General features: G+C 43.7%; 1 protein-coding gene across 4 annotated transcripts in view; it reads left to right on the top strand.

Annotated features, from left to right (window-relative positions):
- The window catches only part of LOC122554242 (CMP-N-acetylneuraminate-beta-1,4-galactoside alpha-2,3-sialyltransferase-like), a 506893-nt gene that overhangs the window by 336377 nt on the left and 148954 nt on the right, over positions 1-21562 (top strand). For all 4 annotated transcript variants that reach the window (XM_087990522.1, XM_087990523.1, XM_043698959.2 and 1 more), the window contains one exon: positions 1085-1271. In XM_087990522.1, coding sequence (XP_087846648.1) covers positions 1085-1271 — 187 coding nt within the window. The remainder of the gene's footprint in view (positions 1-1084; positions 1272-21562) is intronic.

Consider the following 21562-nt stretch of genomic DNA (forward strand, 5'->3'; position numbering starts at 1 on the left):
CTTGGCTTCATTCCTACTTGGTATTTCTTTCCACCTCTTTCTCCTCCTGAAGATATCTCATAAATAAATTTGCGCTCTTTACTTCAATGATCTTGCATGGAAACTTATCCTTTTAACTATTATCTTTTGTGTAATACAATTTGCTTTTTCCACATTTTCTATTTTTAATTTTTTTTTTATATTTATGAACATTTTCTCCATACTGATTAATTTGCCCAAATCAATTTTCTGTACTCGCTATAATTTTGTAAACCTGTATTGAATCACCTTTGATTTTCCTCTTTTTGAATTTCAGCCTGTCTCCATTCTTGATCATTTAGGTTTTTGATGGTTCTGGTTGCCCTGCAGTGGCCTGTGCCACAATAAAGTAGTTTTGATTTATTTTCTATCCCACTCTGAATAAATCAAAACTGTCTAGGTAAAAAAAAAATTATAAAAGGAGAGAAAGGAAATGAAACCAAAAGCAGAGTTCATTTTCAGCTTTTTATTAAAGCATAAATTAATTGCATGACGGTGCTTATGAAATTCTGATGGAGTAGAATGATGGTCGAAGATTCTGACATAGGTGTTAAAGCACAGGTAAGGAGTATGCACTAAAGACATGAGTCAGAAGACCAAAAACTGAGACAAGAGCAATGCTATAGATAAACAAAGATTTAAAAAAAGTAAGATGAAGCCTTGGATAAATTTGAGAACAAGGATAAAGACATTAATTCCGTGAGTGATGGAACAAGAAATCCGTGTGCGTGCATAAATGAGGAACAGCTCAAGCATAAATTAGAAAATAACTTTATTCATTCACAAAATGACATTTACATTTGCAGATACCTCATTTATTAATCAAAGAAGAAAGAAGTTCAAGTAGCATATTGTGGTGATGAAAGGAATAAAGAGTATGAGGATTGAAAATTGAGAGCTTTACCAAATCCAGTTACTTAAAATTGTGGCTGTGTAAAAGAGAGCAGGACCTTTAGCTGGTGAAAGGGTGATTATGCCAGTCACAGTGGTCATGCACTTATAAAACACACAGTGAGCAAAGGAAAACTTTTCATTATTACTAAATTCTTGTTCATTTCTACTGCAGATTAAACGAAGCCCCTGTGAAAGGTTTTGAAAAAGATGTTGGAGCAAAGACAACTCTTCGAATTACATATCCAGAAGGTGCCATACAAAAGCCAGCTCGTTATGAGAAGGACTCACTTTTTGTGTTTGCTGGATTCAAACCTCAAGATTTCAAATGGCTGAAATATATTGTTTACAAAGAAAAAGTGGTAAGAATTCTTCATGTGTGTTCGTGGCATTGTCTGAACAATAAAGGCACAGCAGACAAGATTGTTATGTTTTGTGATTCTGGCCTATTAAATGTCTGGTATAGTAAATTTTCAAGTTCAGTTCTTTTACTTGAATGGAAAATGTTAAATGTGATTCACTGAATAAAATGCACATTGGAAATTTCTTATTAATTATTCCCTGTTGACGTAACATGAACAAGGTGAATTCTTGAATAACCAGAGTACATTATCAGACTTCAGAGACCATCAGAACAAATAGTAGGCTTCATTGGGAGTGACAACAGAGGCAACGTTTCATCAGTAGTGGTGATAATAAGAATTAATCTTAATAGTCATAAAAAATAACAGGCATAAATAAACTGTAAATGATTATAGTGTCCAATAGTTTTGAACAAGTTCATCTGCCTAGCTCGGTACTATAATAGAAGACTTAACTGTCTGCCGATAACTATGTATTTGCTTTTCAGTGACATTTGGAGAATTTTGAAAATGTTTCAGATCTCATGCCAACTGTCATTATGCTGGCAATGAATTAGAATATAGTAAATATTTGCTTCTCTACAAAAGACTTGAAACTTGGATAATAATTCTGTTTATTCTGCCATTGATGAGTTATCTGATGTTCTGTAGAATAGCACGTGAGGAGAAAGAGTAGATTGATTATCCCACAGTAAGAACTGTAAGTAAACCAGTAGCCTTTAGGTATGCTATTTATGAAATGGAATATGCTGAAATTTGTTAATAGTACTTGATTATACTTTTTCTGCAGTCAAGATCAAAATTATCTGCTTCACATTAGGAACCATCACTGTTTGTATTTAGAATTTGACAGTGAGAGAAGTCTCATCATGATCATTTAAATGTACAGTACCAGTTTTACTTAATCTTAGTCATTTTTGCATACAATCTTTAATACTGTAGTTTCTATGTTTACTAGTGAGATTTAACACCATTGCTACAACAAACCTGTTTGTATTTAGTGGTCTGTGATGGTGTCACTTTCCATTATAGAAAGTAATTTAGATAGTGTTACTTGAATATATTGTTGTTATATTAAGAAAGATACGTAATTTTGGCATACAAGAATGGGAAATAATGGTGGTCGTCTGTTATGCTGTATTCTTACTCCTTTATGCACTCAGTGAAATTCTGCCATGCTGAAGTACAGCCAGATATGTAACTTGCAGATGGTGGAATTGTATGTGTGCTTTTCTTGCACTATAAACTGATAAATATAGGTTGGATTCTTTCTTTTATTCTTATTTTGGGACTGAAACCTTGGAAATTGCTTTTGCAAATTCCCTGTGCTTGATGCTATATTTTGAGATCGTGCCTAAACAACACATTCTCATATTGTTTCATTTTTGCAGTGCATAATTGATTTAAAAGTGCAGCCCCTTTAATTTATTTTTGTACGGCCATGCTTGCAGTGTAAGTTGAAACAATTTGTGAATAGCCTGTGTGAAATATTTTGATAGCTGCTTGACTGCAAAGCTTGAAGAGGATGTTGGAACAATTTCCATCATCAAAAACTAGAAAGAAACGGCATGCAGCTAGACTTAAAAAGCAGCTTGACTTGGCAAATGAGTGGCAACTAACATGCCACACAAGTACCTGAAATGACCACCTCTCACAAGAGTGGACTTAACCACTCTATTTCATATTCAATGCCATTATAAATGCCAAGTCCTCCATTAATACCATGAGAATCAACATTGTGGGAAAATTCAATAGGACCAGCCACATAAATACCATGACTGAACAGAAGATCAAACGTATGAGCCAATAGTGGCACAACTGCCCACAAGTCCAAGAGTGTGGTTGAATAGATTTGCCTGAGTAAAGTAGGTCTGATCAGCATCTCATCCACAGTGTTTTCTGTGAGATTGTGAGCTCAAAAAATGGTGGAACTTATTGAAGTACTGAGCAATTCTCTTTCACTCAATGCCTTGTTAAAAGTGGGGGATTTATGGTGCTCGCTCCTCACATCTCATTAGCACATGGATATAGGTTTGCTTGCTGAGCTGGAAGGTTTACTTTCAGACATTTCATCACCTTAATAGGTAAGATCTCCAATGAGCCTCTGAATGAAGCACTGACGGTATAGCCCGCTTTCCATTTATATGTTTGAGTTTCCTTGGGTTGGTGACGTCATTTCCTGTGGTGACATAATTTCCTGTTCTTTTTCTCAAGGCTTGGTAAATAGGATCCATGTCAACGCGTTTGTTGATAGAATTCCAGTTGGAATGCCATGCTTTGAGGAATTTTCGTCCATGTCTCTGTTTGGCTTGTGCTAGGATAGATGTGTTGTCCCAGTCGAAGTGGTGTCCTTCCTCATCCGTATGTCGTTTTGTGGCTAGTTAATGTTCAAGTATCCTGGTGGCTAGTTTTCTGCCAGTTTTTTCCAATGTAGTGTTTGTTATAGTTCTGGCAAGGTATTTTGTAAATGACATTAGTTTTGCTTGTTGTCTGTATAGGGTCTTTCAAGTTCATTAACTGCAGTTTTAGTGTGTTGGTGGGTTTGTGGGCTACTATGATGCCAAGGAGTCTGAGTAGTCTGGCAGTTGTTTCCAAGATGTCTTTGATTTAGGAATCTCAAATATATAAATAGAAAGCGGCTACACCTCCAGTGCTTCATTTAGAGGCTCACTGGAGATGTTACCAAGTATAGTGACGAAATGTCTGAAAACGAAACCTCCAGCCCAGCGAGCAAACCTACATCCAGAACCTAAACCTGAGCTACAAATCTTTTCAAAACTCGCTATTTTTAGCACATTACAGTAGGTAATATAGCCTTCAGTAAAGTTCCAGTGAGAGACTAAATCTGTATCTTTCTGAAAGTATCAGGCATGAAATGGATATTTCTAATGTCAAGTTTAGATGAGTGTTAAACTTATCCATAGAAAGACAGTCCAGGGATATTGATTTTTTTGAAATATTACACTGAAGAAACACTGAGAAACCAATGAAAAACATAGAGGATTTGACATTTTTTCATCATGTTCAGCCCTGCTTCTTGGTATAATGTTGGTTCACACTATCTTTGAACATCATCAGGGTTGGAACAAATAACTTCCCTCTTTTGCACAGCACAGTTTGTACAGATTCAGAGCATTAGGTCAGCCGTTACTAGTGAAGTCTTAATACAGCCAAATACCTTACTTTTCCCATTGTGTTTAGTGCTAATTTTGGCTAAGCTTGATGGAATAACTTCCCTCTACAGGACCAGACACAAAACATAGAAACGAAAAGCAGGAGTAGGTCATTTGGCCCTTCAAGCCTGCTCTACCATTCAATATGATCATGGCTGTCACAATCTCAACACCATATTCCTGCTTTCCCTCCATACCCTTGATGCCTTTAATGCCTAAAAATTTATGAATCTCTTTCCTGAATATAGAACATAGAAGAATACAGCGCAGTACAGGCCCTTCGGCCCTCGATGTTGCGCCGATCCAAGCCCACCTAACCTACACTAGCCCACTATCCTCCATAAGCCTATCCAATGCCCACTTAAATGCCCATAATAAGGGAGAGTGCACCACTGCTACTGGCAGGGCATTCCATGAACTCACGACTCGCTGAGTAAAGAACCTACCCCTAACATCTGTCCTATACCTACCCCCCCTTAATTTAAAGCTATGCCCCCTTGTAATAGCTGACTCCATACGTGGAAAAAGATTCTCACTGTCGACCCTATCTAAACCTCTAATCATCTTGTACACCTCTATCAAGTCACCCCTAAACCTTCTTTTCTCCAATGAAAACAACACCAAGTGCCTCAGCCTTTCCTCATACGACTTTTCTACCATACCAGGCAACATCCTGGTAAACCTCCTCTGCACCCGTTCCAGTGCCTCCACATCCTTCCTATAGTATGGCGACCAAAACTGCACACAATACTCCAGATGCGGCCGCACCAGAGTCTTATACAACTGCAACATGACCTCAGTACTCCGGAACTCAATTCCTCTACCAATAAAAGCCAGTACGCCATATACTCAGTGGTCTACCATTCTGAAGTAGCAAATTCCATAGGTGCATCATGCTGAGTGAAGAAATGTTTTCTCAACTTAGTCAGAGAGTCATAGAGATGTACAGCACAGAAGCAGACCCTTTGGTTGAACTTGTCCATGCCAACCAGTTATTCCAACCTAATCTCGTCCTATTTACCAGCACTTGGCCCATATCCCTCTAAACCCTTCCTATTCATATACCCATCCAGATGTCTTTTAAATGTTGCAATTGTATCAGCCTCCACCACTTTCTCTGGCAGCTCATTTCATACACGCACCACCCTTTCTGTGAAAACTTTGTCCCTTAGGTCCCTTTTATATCTTTCCCCTCTCACCCTGAACCTATGCCCTCGAGTTCTGGACCCCCCCCCCCAGGGAAAAGACTTTATCTATTTATCCTATCCATGTGTTGGAAAATTACAGCATTCTGCTGTGCAGAGGAACTCTGAGTGTCCTTGTGTATGAATCACAAAAAATTGGTTTGCAGGTGCAGCAGGTAATTAAGAAGGCAAATAGAATATTGTACTTCATTTATAGAGCAATGAAGTTTAAAAACAGGGAAGTTGTACTAAGCTGTATAGGGTGCTGATGAGGCCACGTCTGGAGTACTGTGTACAGTTTTGGGCTCCTCACTTGAGTATTGCTATACTGGCACTGGAGGGGATGCAGAGGATGTTCACTAGGTTGATTCTGAAGTTGAGGAAAGAGAATAGAACATTACAGCACAGTACAGGCCCTTCGGCACTCAATGTTGTGCTGCTCTGTGAAACCAAGCTGAAGTCCATCTAACCTACACTATTCCATTCTCATCCATATATCTATCCAATGACCACTTAAATGCCCTGAAAGTTGGCAAGATTACAACTGTTGCAGGCGGTGCATTCCATGCCCCTACTACTCTATAATTAAAGAAGCTATGTCTGACATCTGCCATCTATCTATCACCCCTCAATGTGAAGCTATACCTTCTCGTGCTGGCCATCACCATTCTCAGAAAAAGGCTCTCAATGTCCACCCGATGTAACCCTCTGATTATCTTATATGTCTCAATTAAGTCACCTCTCAAACTTCTCTCTAATGAAAACAGCCTCAAGTCCCTCAACCTTTCCTTGTAAGACCTTCCCTTCATACCAGGCAGCATCCTAGTAAATCTCCTCTGAACCTTTTCTAAAGCTTCCATATCCTTCCTATAATGCAGAGACCAGAACTGCACGCAATATTCTTAAGTGCGGCCGCAGTATAATTTTGTACAGCTGCAGCATGACTTCATGATTCTGAAACTCGATCACTCTACTAATAAAAGCTGACACACCGTATGCCTTATTAACAGCCCTATCAACCTGGGTGGCAACTTTGAGGAATCTATGTACATAGACACCGAGATCTCTCTACTCATCCACACTACCAAGAATCTTACCATTAGCCCAGTACTCTGCATTCCTGTTACTCTTTCCAAAGTGAATCACCTCACACTTTTCTGCATTAAACTCCATTTGTCACCTCTCACCCCAGCTCTGCAGCTTATCTATGTCCCTCTGTAACCTGCAACATCCTTCAGCACTATCCACAACTGTACCAACCTTAGTGTCATTCGCAAATTTACTAACCCTTCTACGCCCTCAGCCACATCGTTTATAGAAATGACAAGCAGCAGTGGACCCAAAACAGATTCTTGTGATCTCCACTAGTAACTAAACTCCAGGATGAATATTTCCCATCAACCACCATCCTCTGTCTTCTTTCAGCTAGCCAACTTCTGATCCAAACCACTAAATCACCCTCAATCCCATGCCTCCATATTTTGTACATTAGCCTACCATGGGGAACCTTATCAAATGCTTTACTAAAATCCATATACACCACATCATCCACTTTACCTTCAGCCACCTGTTTGGTCACCTTTTCGAATAACTCACTAAGGTTTGTGAGGCACAAACTACCCTTCACAAAACTGTATTGACTATCCCTAATCAACTTATCCCTCTCCAGATGATTATAAATCCTATCTCTTACAACCTTTTCCAACACTTTACCCACAACCAAAGTCAGGCTCACTAATGTGTAATTGCCAAGGTTGTCTCTACTCCCCTTCTTGAACATTTGCTATCCTCCAGTCTTCTGGTACTACTCCTATAGACAATGCCGACATAAAGATCAAAACCAAAGGCTTGACAATCTCCACCCTGGCTTCCCAGAGAATCCCACAATAAATCCATTCCAGCCCAGGAGAGTTATCTATTTTCACACTTTCCAGAATTTCTAATACCACCTCCTTGTGAACCTGAATCCCATCTAGCCTCGTAGCCTGTTTTTTCAGTATTCTCCTCGGCAACATTGTTTTTTTCCAGTGTGAATACTGACGAAAAATATTAATTTAGCACTTCCCCTATCTCCTCTGACTCCACGCACAACCTCCCACTATCGTCCTTGATTGGCCCTAATCTTACCATAGTCATTCTTTTATTCCTTATATACCTAAAGAAAGCTTTAGGGTTTTCCCTGATCCTACCCGCCAACAACTTCTCATGTCCCATCCTCACTGGTCTTTGCTGTCTCCTAACTACCTTGTAACTCTCAATTGCCCTAATTGAGCCTTCATATCTCATCCTAACATAAGCTGCCTTCTTTCTCTTGACAAGAGATTCAACTTCCTTAGTAAACCATGGCTCCTGCGCTTGACAACTTTCTCCCTGTCTGACAGGTGCATACTTACCAAGGACACACCGTAGCTGTTCCTTGAATAAGCTCCACATTTCTATTGTTCCCCATTTATTGCAGTTTCCTTCCCCATCTTACGTATCCTAAATCTTGTCGAAGCGCATCGTAATTGCCTTTCCCCCAGCTGTAGCTCTCACCCTCAGGTACATACCTATCCCTTTCCATTGCTAAAGTAAACATATCCGAATTGTGGTCACTATCACCGAAGTGCTCACGTACCTCCAAGTTTAACACCTGGCTGGGTTCATTACCCAGTACCAAACATAATGTGGCCTCACCCCGTGTTGACCTTTCTACATACTGTGTCAGAAAACCCTCCTGTATACAATCGACAAAGACTAACCCATCTAAAGTACTTAAACTATTGTATTCCCATTCGATATTTGGAAAGTTAAAGTCCCCCATAACAACTACTCTGTCACTCTTGCTCTTATTGCGAATCATCTTTGCTATCCTTTCCTCTAAATCTCTGGAACTATTCAGAGGCTTATAGAAAAGTCCTGACAGGGTGACCTCTCATTTCCTGTTTCTAATCTCAGCCCATACTACCTCAGTAGACGAGTCCTCAAATGTTCTTTCTGCAGCCGTAATACTCTCCTTGACTAACAATATCACACCCCTACCTCTTTTACCATCTTCTCTGTTCTTCCTGAAATCTCTGAATCACAGAACCCACAACAACCATTCCTGTCCCTGCTCTACCCATGTCTCTGAAATGGCCACAACATCGAAATCCCAGGTACCAACCCATGCTGCAAGTTCACCCATTTCATTCCGGATGCTCCTGGTGTTGAAATATGTACACTTCAAACCAATGTCTTGCTTGCCGGTCCCCTCTTTCGACCCTGAAACCTTATTTTCAGACGTCCCTACTCTCAAACGTCTCTGTACATGAACTACAATTTAGGCTCCTCTCCCCCTGCTGAATTAGTTTAAACCCAACCGAAGAGCATTAGCAAATATTCCCCCCAGGGATATTGGTACCCCTCTGGTTCAGGTGAAGACCATCCTGTTTGTCGAGGTTCCACATAACCCCAAAAGAACCCCAGTTATCCAGGAATTCAAAACCCTCCCTCCTGCACCATCCCGGGAGAGACAAAGTAAATTGGGACTCTACTCATTGGAATTTCAAAGAGTATGAGGAGATCTTATAGAAACAAATGAAAGGAATAGATAAGATAGAAGCAGGGAGGTTTCCACTGATGGGTGAAACAAAAGCTAGGGGGCATAGCCTCAAAATAAGGGGGAGCAGATTTAGGACTGAGCTGAGGCGGAGCTTCTTCTCCAAAGGGCTGTGAATCTGTGAAATTCCCTGCCCAGTGAAGCAGTTAGGACTATCTCTATGAATGTTTTTAAGGCAATAGTAAAGGAATTAAGGGTTACGGTGAACAGATGGATAAGTGGAGCTGAGTCTACAAAAAGATCAGCCATGATCTTATTGAATGGTGGAGCAGGCTCTATGGGCCAGGTGGCCTACTCTTGCTCCTAGTTTTTATTTTCTTATGGAGGAGGGTGGTAGGTTGGAAAGTTTAGGGAAAGATCATAAGGTGTGGGATGGAGGAAATTGGATACCACAGTTATTTGGGGAGAGGGCTCTGGAGTAAAATCAGAAGAATTACTGGCAACTCAGAACCATGATGGGGAGAGGAGGACATCAGAAAGAGTGGCAGTGATAAATCAGAAATGTTGTGAGACATGGTGATTGGAGGATAGTGTTGCAAAATAAAGGAAGGGTGGTGGCAGCATCAGAAAAACCAGGAAACGCTGCATTGATGAAGATCATGGATAAAGAGCGAGGAATCATGTTAACTTGAAGGATCAGAAGAAATCCTGCTCCTCCTGATGTATAGACAGTACTGGAAAGGCAGTCCCCCTGTCTTGTTAGTAATGCATTTCCCAAGATTCACAAACCCCAGCTGCCACAGTGAAACCTAAAATGAGATACAATCTGAAATATTCATCCTCATTAAAATTAAAATAAAAAGGAACCCAATCTGACCTCTCCTTTTTTGATATTTACACCTATATAATTTTGGATTTGAAGGTAAATTGTTTCTGTACGCCCTTCAGTGCTTATATATTCTTTTTGTAATGTAGCAGTCTGAATTGCATGAGGTCAAACCAAGGTTCGATACAAGTTAATATAAATGTCCCACTTTTCAATTCTGTCCCTTCATAAATAAAGCCTTGCTTGTTTTTTTTATATAGCTTTGCTAACTTGTAAACAACTTTTAATGAATTTGTGCTCTAGTCACCTTTTGTTTCTCTATCTCTGCGAGACTTGCAACTTACAAGCCTCCCTATTCTGGCTCCTAAAATCTACTCCCTCATATTTATTTGTTGAATTTCACGTGCCAATGATTTGCTCGTTAAGCAAATTTATTCACGCCCTCTTCCATATTTAATAATGTATGTTTTGGTAGATTTAGAAATCGTTTCCAATTACCCATCACAAATTATATATAATTTCTCATGTAGACATAATGAAAATGCTTTAATTGTTGAATGCATGTGAGTAGCTAAGGGTCAGACTGAGAGGTAAATCTGTCTTCAGGGAAAGGCAAGCCACAGCACTTTGCTGCCAAATTCTGAAATATAAAAGTCGTGACAGCCACTTTGACATCTACTGTCAAGCTATAAATACATAAGGTAAGTGTGATGGGCGTGAGGTCAGGATGTCAAGTAGCTAGAAGGCAGGGTATCAGGTAAGTAGGATGCAAACTGGGAGGGGTGTTAGCTAGGCCGAGGGTAGGTTGTTAGGAATAGGATGCCAGCTGGGGAAGGGGGTTCCAGCTCAGTACGGTGTCAACTTGGGAGGCCAGAGAATGCTAGGTGTGGGGGAGATGCCAGATGATAAGGGTGCAGCTGAGGAGAGTGTGTACTAAGTAGGCAAGGTTGCAAAGTGGCATGGCAAGTGTTCAATGTTTGGGATTGCTTGGGTGGATGATAGAAATCTGGTCTAGCAAGTTAATTTGTTCCAGGTCTGGTGGGGAATGAGGTGAATTGGGTTGGGCCGGAGGTGTTGCGTCAGATCCAGCAGTGGTGGGGAGATTGGATTAGTTACAGTTAGAGGAGTGGGGTGCTGTTCTCTGGGTAGGTCAGATTGCATTTGGTGTGTCAGGGCCTGGGAGATTTAAGTTTTCTGGGGAGACATAGATGGTGGTGTGTGAGGTAGGCCTGGGGTCAGTTTAATTGCTGTTCAGGAGATAGAATATGAACTTAATTGCCTAACCTTTCAGAGCAACTATTTTGCTTAATTTCATTGAAACATCCGAAGTCTGTGGTTTAAAGAGATACATTCAGATGGTTCGAGGCATAGACGAATTGCCCACCAGAAAATTCTATTTTCTGGGCAATTTCTTCAGCCTACACTTTGAAGGGAATTCCTCAGGGTGCCCATGTGCAACTTTTATCTTTAGAGGTATAAAGACTGCTTGTCCAACAGAAAATCAGGACCAGTATGACTTAGTTGCAAACATCCTCTTTGTATGTCAGAGTTGTTAGTAGAAAATCTGGATTTATATGGGGTGATAATCCTGTATAGGTGAAATATAATAGAACACAATGTTTATAGTTTTTGTTATAAATTACTTCTTCTAGATCCACACTTTTTTTTTTACTTTTTACATCTTTGTTTTAAATGAGATCAGAGGTGGATCACAATTCCTATGGTTGAACTTCAATTGCAAGAGGTTTAATATTCCAAACCTTTAGAATTTCATTGAGAGTGGTAATGAAATTGCTTCAGGGGAAACCTTTCTTCTGATAGTGATGGTAACAAATAGTTTAAAAGATTTGCTTTTTAAACCATTAGATATTAGAGTCACTTTGTGTGTCATAATCCTAATTATCAAAGGTGTGTGGAATGTTGTGATGACTTGTTAGTACAGTATGTCCTTAGGTCATCTCGTTCAAAATGTATTAAACATTGATCACCTTTTCAGACTATTTATGTGATATTGTAAATTGCACATTCTGTCAGGAAAAGGGAAGAAAAAAGTTGAAATTCACCTTTGATGGTGAAACAAGATATGTAATCATGAATTGTCAGCTTTTTTGTTCTTTGGATAAGCTATAGGAGGAGAATCAGGCCATTCGATCCTTGAGGTAAAAACAATGACTGCAGATGCTGGAAAATAGATTCTGGATTAGTGGTGCTGGAAGAGCACAGCAGTTCAGGCAATATCCGAGGAGCAGTGAACCTACTCTGCATTTCAGTCATGACTAGTATGTTTCTTAAGCCTCAGCAGCATATCCCTGCCCTCTTGAAGCAAATACTAATATTGTATTTGCCTTCCTAACTGCTAACTAAATCTGCATGAGATTTAATCTTAAGAAAATTCTGAACCTCACTCCCTTTGTGCTTCTCATTTAGAAGCTTCCATTCCACTGACTAAAGTCTCAACCTCACACTTTGCACACACTCCTAGTTTGTCCAAGTCCTTCTGCAGCTTCCCCACTTCCTTGATGTCCCTTCACTTATCTTTGAATCATCTGCAAATTTAGCAACAATGTTCTTTCATGCACTTCGTTAAGCCATAATGTGAATAGTTGTGGTTCCAACACTGACCCCTGCAACTCCATGAGTCACTGGCTGCCATCCTGAAAAAGACTCCTTTAATCTTTTCTCTGCCTTCTGCCAGTAACTTGCCCCTAACAACGTTTCAGAGAACACCTCTGGGACACACGGACCAACCAACCCAACCACCCCGTGGCTCAACACTTTAACTCCCCCTCCCACTCCACCAAGGGCATGCAGGTCCTTGGACTCCTCCATTGCCAGACCATAGCAACACGATGGTTGGAGGAAGAACGCCTCATCTTCTGCCTTGGAACCCTCCAACCACAAGGAATGAACTCCGATTTCTCCAGTTTCCTCATTTCCCCTCCCCCCACCTTGTCTCCGTCAAATCCCTCAAACTCAACACTGCCTTCCTAACCTGCAATCTTCTTCCTGACCTCTCCGCCCCCACCCCACTCCGGCCTATCACCCTCACCTTGACCTCCTTTCACCTATCGCATTTCCAACGCCCCTTCCCCAAGTCCCTCCTCCCTACCTTTTATCTTAGCCTACTGGACATACTTTCCTCATTCCTGAAGAAGGCTTATGCCCGAAACGTTGATTCTCCTGCTCCTTGCAAGCTGCCTGACCTGCTGCGCTTTTCCAGCAACACATTTTCAGCTCTGATCTCCAGCATCTGCAGTCCTCACTTTCTCCTCTAACAACATCGGCCATTATCTTGTTTAACAGCCTTACTCCTTTCTTAAACAGGGTTATTGCATTTGTTAATTTTCAGTCCTTTAAGAACCTCCCTGACTTCAGTGATCCTGAAAGATCATCACCAGAATCTCCTCAGCTATCTTCTTCAGAACCCTGGCATGTAGTCCACCCACTCTGGTGATTTATCCACCTTCAGACTTTTCAGCTTCCTTAGCATCTTCTCCTTAATGGCCACTACACTCACCTCTGCCCCTGGACTCTCTTGAAGTTCTGGGATGCTACATATTTACCACCACAATGACTGATGCTAAGTATTCAGTTCCTTTGCCATTTTTTTGACTCCATTACTACTTCTCCAGCCTGATTTTCCAGTGGTCCAATGTCCACACTTGCCTGTCTTACCATTTGTATATTTAAAAAAAAGTATCAACACATAAGTGGGCGGCATGGTGGCACAGTGGTTAGCACTGCTGCCTCACAGCGCCAGAGACCCGGGTTCAATTCCCGCCTCAGGCGACTGACTGTGTGGAGTTGGCACATTCTCCCCGTGTCTGCGTGGGTTTCCTCCGGGTGCTCCGGTTTCCTCCCACAGTCACAAAGATGTGCAGGTCAGGTGAATTGGCCATGCTAAATTGTCCATAGTGTTAGGTAAGGGGTAAATGTAGGGGTATGGGTGGTTTACGCTTCGGCGGGTCGGTGTGGACTTGTTGGGCCGAAGGGCCTGTTTCCACACCACAATCTAATCTAATCTAATCACCAAATCCAGAACTACCTGTTCACTAGTGGGCTATCCCTTGAGCTGCTCTTAAAAAAAACAGTTTCATAGACATTCCATGAATTGTTTTCTTGGGATCCACTACCAACCTGATTTCCCCACTCCACCTGCATATTGGACCCTCATGTTTGATTGTAATGGTGCTTTTCTGACATGTCTTTTTTGTCTTCAGATTTATTTTCTTCCCTACATCCTGATTCCTGTTGGGGCCAGTACATAACTCCCTTCAGGACTTTTTTTCCTTTGTGGTTCCTGAACTCTACCTTTACAGATTATATGCCTTTCGACCCTATATTGTTTAATGCTATCAAGTTAACTTAATTTTTTTCTAAACAGGGAAACCCTGACCCTCTGCTCATCTGCCAATCTTTTTGATAGGACGCACATCCTTTAATAGTTACATTTTTGCCCTGATTGCCTTGGGGCTACACCTCTGTAATGTACACACCATTGTATCCGTCAATATCAATATGTGCTTCATGCACATTTACCTTGTTTCATATTCTGCACACATTCAAGTACAACACCCTCAGTCTTGCATTGACACTTCCCTTCTCATAGTTGTCCCTTTATCTGCTGCCTGAAGTTAGATTCCTGACCGTTTTGATATTGTCTGTCCTTTTACTTGTTTGGGAAATTTAATAACCTCTCCTAAGCTCTCCCGCTTCTAACTAGTATGAAGTCTTTGTTACCGCCCTCCTCTCCTAAGCTCTCCTGCTTCTAATTAGTATGAAGTCTTTGTTACCGCCCTATTGAGCTTTTGTACATGGATCCTGGTGCTATGTTGGTTCAGGTGGAGCCCATCGTAATGGTACTGATCCCTCCTGGATCAGAACTGATGCCTGTCCTCCTAAATCAGGAGAAATGGAACCTCCCCTTCCCACACCACTTCTTTAGACACATATTTGTTTCCCTAATCTCCTTAACGCTTTGCCAATTTGCACATAGTTTTGATAATAATCGAGACTTTTCAACCATGAGGTTCTGTTTTATATTCTTGTTTTCAATTCCTGATATTCTACAAACAGGACTTCTTGCCTATTCTTGTCTATGTTGTTGGTACCAAAATGTATCAGAACAACTGAACCCGCCCCTCCTTCTCCAGTATCCTTTCAAGCCAATTTGAGATGTCCTTCATCTTGGCACCAGATTGGCAACATACCAGGTGGAACTTAATCCTGTTCACACAGGATGCTATGTCCCCCTAATTATAGAATCCCCTACCACTATCACTTTTCTTTGTCCTCCGCCATAGTGAATGGCTTCCTTGATTGCAGTGCAGTGGTCAGTTTGACCATCCTCCCTGCCGCTCTTCCCTCATCCTTACATGGAGCAAGTACCTCATACTTGTTGAACTGTGCTACGTTCAGGATCCCTCTATGTGCCTCACTTGTTGTCACACTCTCCTGTCTGTGACCAGTGGCCACATTTAAATTATTTAAGGTACAGGGTGTGACTGCCCAGAACCTAGTGCCAAGGTAACTCTCCCATTCCTGGATGTACTGCAGATGTGGTAACTGTGGCTTGATATGCCACCAACTCTGACATGACTAAGAACAACACATAGTCTATACTACTATTTTTAATATAGTTATTAGGTTTCATTTATTGCAAAGAAAATTCTTCTTGGATTGAATCTATATTATTATACTTGTTCTGAATCTGTGACTGTTTCTGACTAGTCCCTAATTATAGGTCTCTTACCAGCCAATCAAACCAGATTCTCTGTGATATCACCTATTTACTTGTTTGCTTGTTTGTTTATTTATTTATCCATCTATTATTTATTGTTACATATACCCAGAAAAATACAGTGAAAAGTGCCTTGTTGCCACAATCAGGTGCCATTTTGAGTTACCAAAAGAATAAAATCAAATTTCATAAATAGAGTTCATCTTTTGTATAAAAGGTCTTCAAACACAGCTCCATGGCTTCTGCAAGGTGTCCTGGGCAACAAAGAGTCCCTGCTCTGGGAACAGCCACAACAAACTTGCCAAGACTCCACTGGGCGGCACGATGGCACAGTGGTTAGCACTGTTGCCTCATAGCGCCAGAGACCCGGGTTCTATTCCTGCCTCAGGCAATTGTCTGTGTGCAGTTTGTACATTCTCCCCATGTCTGCGTGGGTTTCCTCCAAGTGCTCCGGTTTCCTCCCACAGTCCAACAATGTACAGGTTGGATGAATTGGCCATGCTAAATTGCCCTTAGTATTAGGTGAAGGGGTAAATGTGGGTTGCTGTTCGGAGGGTAGGTGTGGACTTGTTGGGCTGAAGGGCCTGTTTCCACACTGTAAGTAATCTAATCTAATCTAACCTTCAAGACTACCGCAGCCAGCAGTCCTCACTCTGGGTACTGCCACCACTGCAACTGAGAACCCGCCAAGCACCGCTCTGGCTTTTCCTCTCAAGCTCCTTTTCGGGAAATTTCTCTCTTTTTCTCTTCTCTTGTCCCTCATCCAAACTGCTACCTGATTCAAATCACTTTGTAAAAAAAACCCGAAAAATATGTGAACACTGAAATGATTAAAATTCTCAGCTTGAATTTATGCTCACAGCTTCTGGCAAGTCGCTTATATAGAAACTGTCTTTTCCCTACTGATTTGAATTTGGATACATTCTCCGCTAGGTCTGCCACAAAATTCCAGGGTTTAAGTAGTAATACCCGTTACTGGCTGCCCTTTCTCTACTCCGTAAAAACAATGACTGCAGATGCTGGAAACCAGATTCTGGATTAGTGGTGCTGGAAGAGCACAGCAGTTCAGGCAGCATCTGAGGAGCAGTAAAATCGACGTTTCGGGCAAAAGCCCTTCATCAGGAATACAGGCAGAGAGCCTGAAGCGCGGAGAGATAAATGAAAGGGGGGTGGGGGTGGGGAGAAAGCAGCATAGAGTACAATAGGTGAGTGGGGGAGGGGATGAAGGTGATAGATCAGGGGGGAGGGTGGAGTGGGTAGGTGGAAAAGAAGATAGCCAAGTAGGAGAAGTCATGGGACAGTGCTGAGCTGGAAGTTGGGAACTGCGGTGAGGTGGGGGAAGGGGAAATGAGGAAACTGTTGAAGTCCACATTGATGCCCTGGGGTTGAAGTGTTCCGAGGCAGAAGATGAGGCATTCTTCCTCCAGGCTTCTGGTGGTGAGGGAGCGGCGGTGAAGGAGGCCCAGGACCTCCATGTCCTCGGCAGAGTGGGAGGGAGAGTTGAAATGTTGGGCCACAGGGCGGTGTGGTTGATTGGTGCGGGTGTCCCAGAGATGTTCCCTAAAGTGCTCTGCTGGGAGGCGTCCAGTCTCCCCAATGTAGAGGAGACCGCATCAGGAGTAACGGATACAATAAATGATATTGGTGGATGGGCAGGTAAAACTTTGATGGAGGTGGAAGGCTCCTTTAGGGCCTTGGATAGAGGTGAGGGAGGAGGTGTGGGCGCAGGTTTTGCAATTCCTCCGGTGGCAGGGGAAGGTGCCAGGATGGGAGGGTGGGTTGAAGGGGGGGCGTGGACTCTACTGTGAATCCTCTTGCAAGGATGCCTGCCTTGAAGAAGTTTTCCTCCTCTCTCTACAAGAATCTCAGGGAGTCCCTCTTCCACGACAACTCTCAGGTCATTTCCTCTGCCCTGAAGCTCTTCAACCATGTCCTGAAACAAACTCACTACCAAAGCCACATTTGCTTCCTCAGTGCCTGCCATCATAACCAACTCGTCCCACACGGTCTCCTTTCAACCAGCAGAGTTCGGACCAGAACAGGACAAACAGTACAGACTATAGATTCAAAAACACAAGCAATGATTCTCCTTCAAGATCCTCCGCTCCACACTCGCAGCAATGCGCCGTCACCTAACCTCTCTACAGTCTGCCCTGCCTCAGCTGAGGGCCACACTCTCTCAGAATTGCAAAGGACCCACTCTGTACGACATCCTCAGGAGAATTCATACTCTCAACAAACTGTATTTCTACTCTATCTCAAAAATCAAAAACTGTAAGTACAACAACCTTTTATCTACCCACCTCCATAACCAGTGCTCCTCAAAAATTCCAGTAGATTTCCTTGGCCTCTGGAACTTCTCAGACGCCATTAGCCATGCGGCTGGTGCATCTGCCACCCCCACGCTGATTGATGATGCCACGTCCGCCCCATCATGGCCACTCCCACAGCCACTTCCATCCCTCACAATTCCTCTTGCACCACACATGACATCACTTCCACCCCTCACATCATTGCTGATGTCACACGCTCAGTGACTTCTGCCACCCCACTGCCGTGTTTGCCACCACTTCCGTCCCCACCAATGCCACTCACCTGCATTCTGCTGACACACCCCCCCACAGATCCCACTGTCACCATTCCCACCCCCCAGAGTCCTGAGGGGAACACAACCCCTGCTCATGACTCCACCTCCATTCCCCCCACCATCACACCCACTCCAGTTATGGGCTCCACCCCCACTCCCAGCTCCACACCCACACTAGATCCCAGCTCCCAGCCCTGCCGAGTTTTCACCATCCTCAAGACCTTCCCCTCACTGAGGACGAACGATCAGTCCTCAGCAAAGGACTCACCTTCATCCCCCTCTGTCCACGCATCAATGAATTTAATACACGCTGTGACGTCGACCACTTCTTCCACCACTTCTGCCTCCGACCTTCTTTCACAATCAGGACTCTCGCCCACCTTCTGAGGACCCCTTTGCCCACCTCCAACACATTGCATCCACCTGGAAACCCCGCGCTGGCCTATTACATGCCCTCGACCTCTTCATTTCCAACTGCCGCCGGGACATTAACCGCCTCAACCTGTCTGCTCCACTCCTCCACTCCAACCTCTCACCCTCACAACCCGCAGCCCTCCAATCCCTCTGCTCTAATCCTGATCTCACCATCAAGCCAGCAGATAAAGGGGGCGTAGTGGTAGTCTGGCGCAATGACCTCTACACCGCTGAAGCCAAACGCCAACTCGAGGACACCTCTTCCTACCGCCCCCTCGACCATGGCCCCACCCCCCCCATCACCAAACCATCATCTCACAGACCATACAGAACCGCATCACCTAGGAGATCTCCCACCCACAGCTTCCAACCTCATAGTCCAGGAACCCCGCACTGCCCGGTTCTACCTCCTTCCCAAGATCCACAAGCCTGAACATCCTGGCCGACCTATTGTCTCAGCATGCTTCTGCCCCACTGAACTCATTTCTACCTACTTCGACACTGTCCTATCCCCCACTAGTCCAGGAACTCCCCACATACGTTCGTGACACCACCCACGCCCTCCACCTCCTCCAAGACTTCAGTTTCCCCGGCCCCCAACGCCTCATCTTCACCATGGATATCCAATCCCTCTAAACCTCCATCTACCATGACCAGGGCCTCCAAGCCCTCCGTTTCTTCCTCTCTCGACGCCCCAACAGTACCCTTTCACCGACACTCTCATTCGTTTGGCCGAACTGGTCCTCACCCTTAACAATTTTTCCTTTGAATCCTCCCACTTCCTCCATAACAAAGGAGTAGCCATGGGCACCCGTATGGGCCCCAGCTATGCCTGTCTCTTTGTTGGCTATGTAGAACAGTCGATCTTCCGTAATTACACCAGCACCACTCCCCACCTCTTCCTCCACTACATTGATGACTGCATTGGCGCCACCTCGTGCTCTCGCAAGGAGGTTGAGCAATTCATAAACTTCACCAACACATTCCACCCTGACCTTAAATTTACCTGGATCATCTCTGACATCTCCCTCCCCTTCCTAGACCTCTCCATCTCCATTAATGATGACCAACTTGATACCGACATTTTTTACAATATCACCGACTCCCACAGCTACCTGGATTACACCTCTTCCCTCCTGCAAAAACGCCATCCCGTATTCCCAATTCCTCCCTCCGCCGTATCTGCTCCCAGGAGGACCAATTCCACCTCAGAACACACCAGATGGCCTCCTTCTTTAGGGACCGCAATTTCCCTTCCCACGTGGTTAAAAATGCCCTCCAACGCATTTCGTCCACATCCCGCACCTCCGCCCTCAGACCCCACCCCTCCAACTGTAATAAGGACAGAACGCCCCTGGTGCTCACCTTCCACCTTCCAACCTTTGCATAAACCAAATCATCTACCAACATTTCCGCCACCTCCAAACAGACCCCACCACCCAGGGATATATTTCCCTCCCCACCCCTTTCCGCCTTCCACAAAGACCGTTCTCTCCATGACTACCTGGTTAGGTCCACGCCCCCCTTCAACCCACCCTCCCATCCTGGCACCTTCGCCTGCCACCGCAGGAATTGCAAAACCTGCGCCCACACCTCCTCCCTCACCTCCATCCAAGGCCCTAAAGGAGCCTTCCACATCCATCAAAGTTTTACCTGCACATCCACTAATATCATTTATTGTATCCGTTGCTCCCAATGCAGTCTCCTCTACATTTGGGAGACTGGGCGCCTCCGAGCAGAGCGCTTTAGGGAACATCTCTGGGACACCTGCACCAATCAACCACACCGCCCTGTGGCCCAACATTTCAACTCTCCCTCCCACTCTGCCGAGGACATGGAGGTCCTGGGCCTCCTTCACCACCACTCCCTCACCACCAGAAGCCTGGAGGAAGAACGCCTCATCTTCTGCCTCGGAACACTTCAACCCCAGGGCATCAATGTGGACTTCAACAGTTTCCTCATTTCCCCTTCCCCCAACTTCCAGCTCAGTACTGTCCCCATGACTTGTCCTACCTGCCTATCTTCTTTTCCACCTATCCACTCCACCCTCTCCCCCCCTCCCCACCGACCTATCGCCTTCATCCCCTCCCCCACTCACCTATTGTACTCTATGCTACTTTCTCCCCACCCCCACCCTCCTCTCACTTATCTCTCCATGCTTCAGGCTCTCTGCCTGTATTCCTGATGAAGGGCTTTTGCCTGAAATGTCGATTTTACTGCTCCTCGGATGCTGCCTGAACTGCTGTGCTCTTCCAGCACCACTAATCCTTTCTCTACTCCGGTGAGTCTGGACACGTTCTCTGCATAATGTTCCATTTCCTGTAAACACGTCTGTGTCAGGATAAAAGCAAATTACTGCAGATGCTGGAATCTGAAACCAAAATAGAAAATGCTGGAAACTCTCAACAGGTCTGGCATCATTTGTAAGGAGAGAAAAGAGCTGACGTTTCGAGTCTAACTGACCCTTTGTGAAAGGCTCAATTTGACTCGAAACGTCAGCTCTTTTCTCTCCTTACAGATGCTGCCAGACCTGCTGAGATTTTCCAGCATTTTCTCTTTTGACATCTGTGTCAGGTCTTGATCTGAAGTTTGGTTTGATCTTTCTCTCTTCAAATCCTCCAATTTCAATTCCAGCCAGTGAATCTATAGACTTCGTAATTTTACCCTTGCTTAGTATTCGCCTCAAGTCATAGAGATGTACAGCATGGAAACAGACACTTCGGTCCAACCTGTCAATGCCGACCAGATATCCCAACCCAATCTAGTCCCACCTGCCAGCACCCGGCCCATATCCCTCCAAACCCTTCCAATTCATGTACCCATCCAAATGCCTCTTAAATGTTGCAA

The sequence above is a fragment of the Chiloscyllium plagiosum genome, unplaced genomic scaffold, assembly GCF_037043375.1.
Source record: "Chiloscyllium plagiosum isolate Xiang-an unplaced genomic scaffold, Cpla_swu_hap1 HiC_scaffold_9, whole genome shotgun sequence".
NCBI lineage: Eukaryota > Metazoa > Chordata > Chondrichthyes > Orectolobiformes > Hemiscylliidae > Chiloscyllium > Chiloscyllium plagiosum.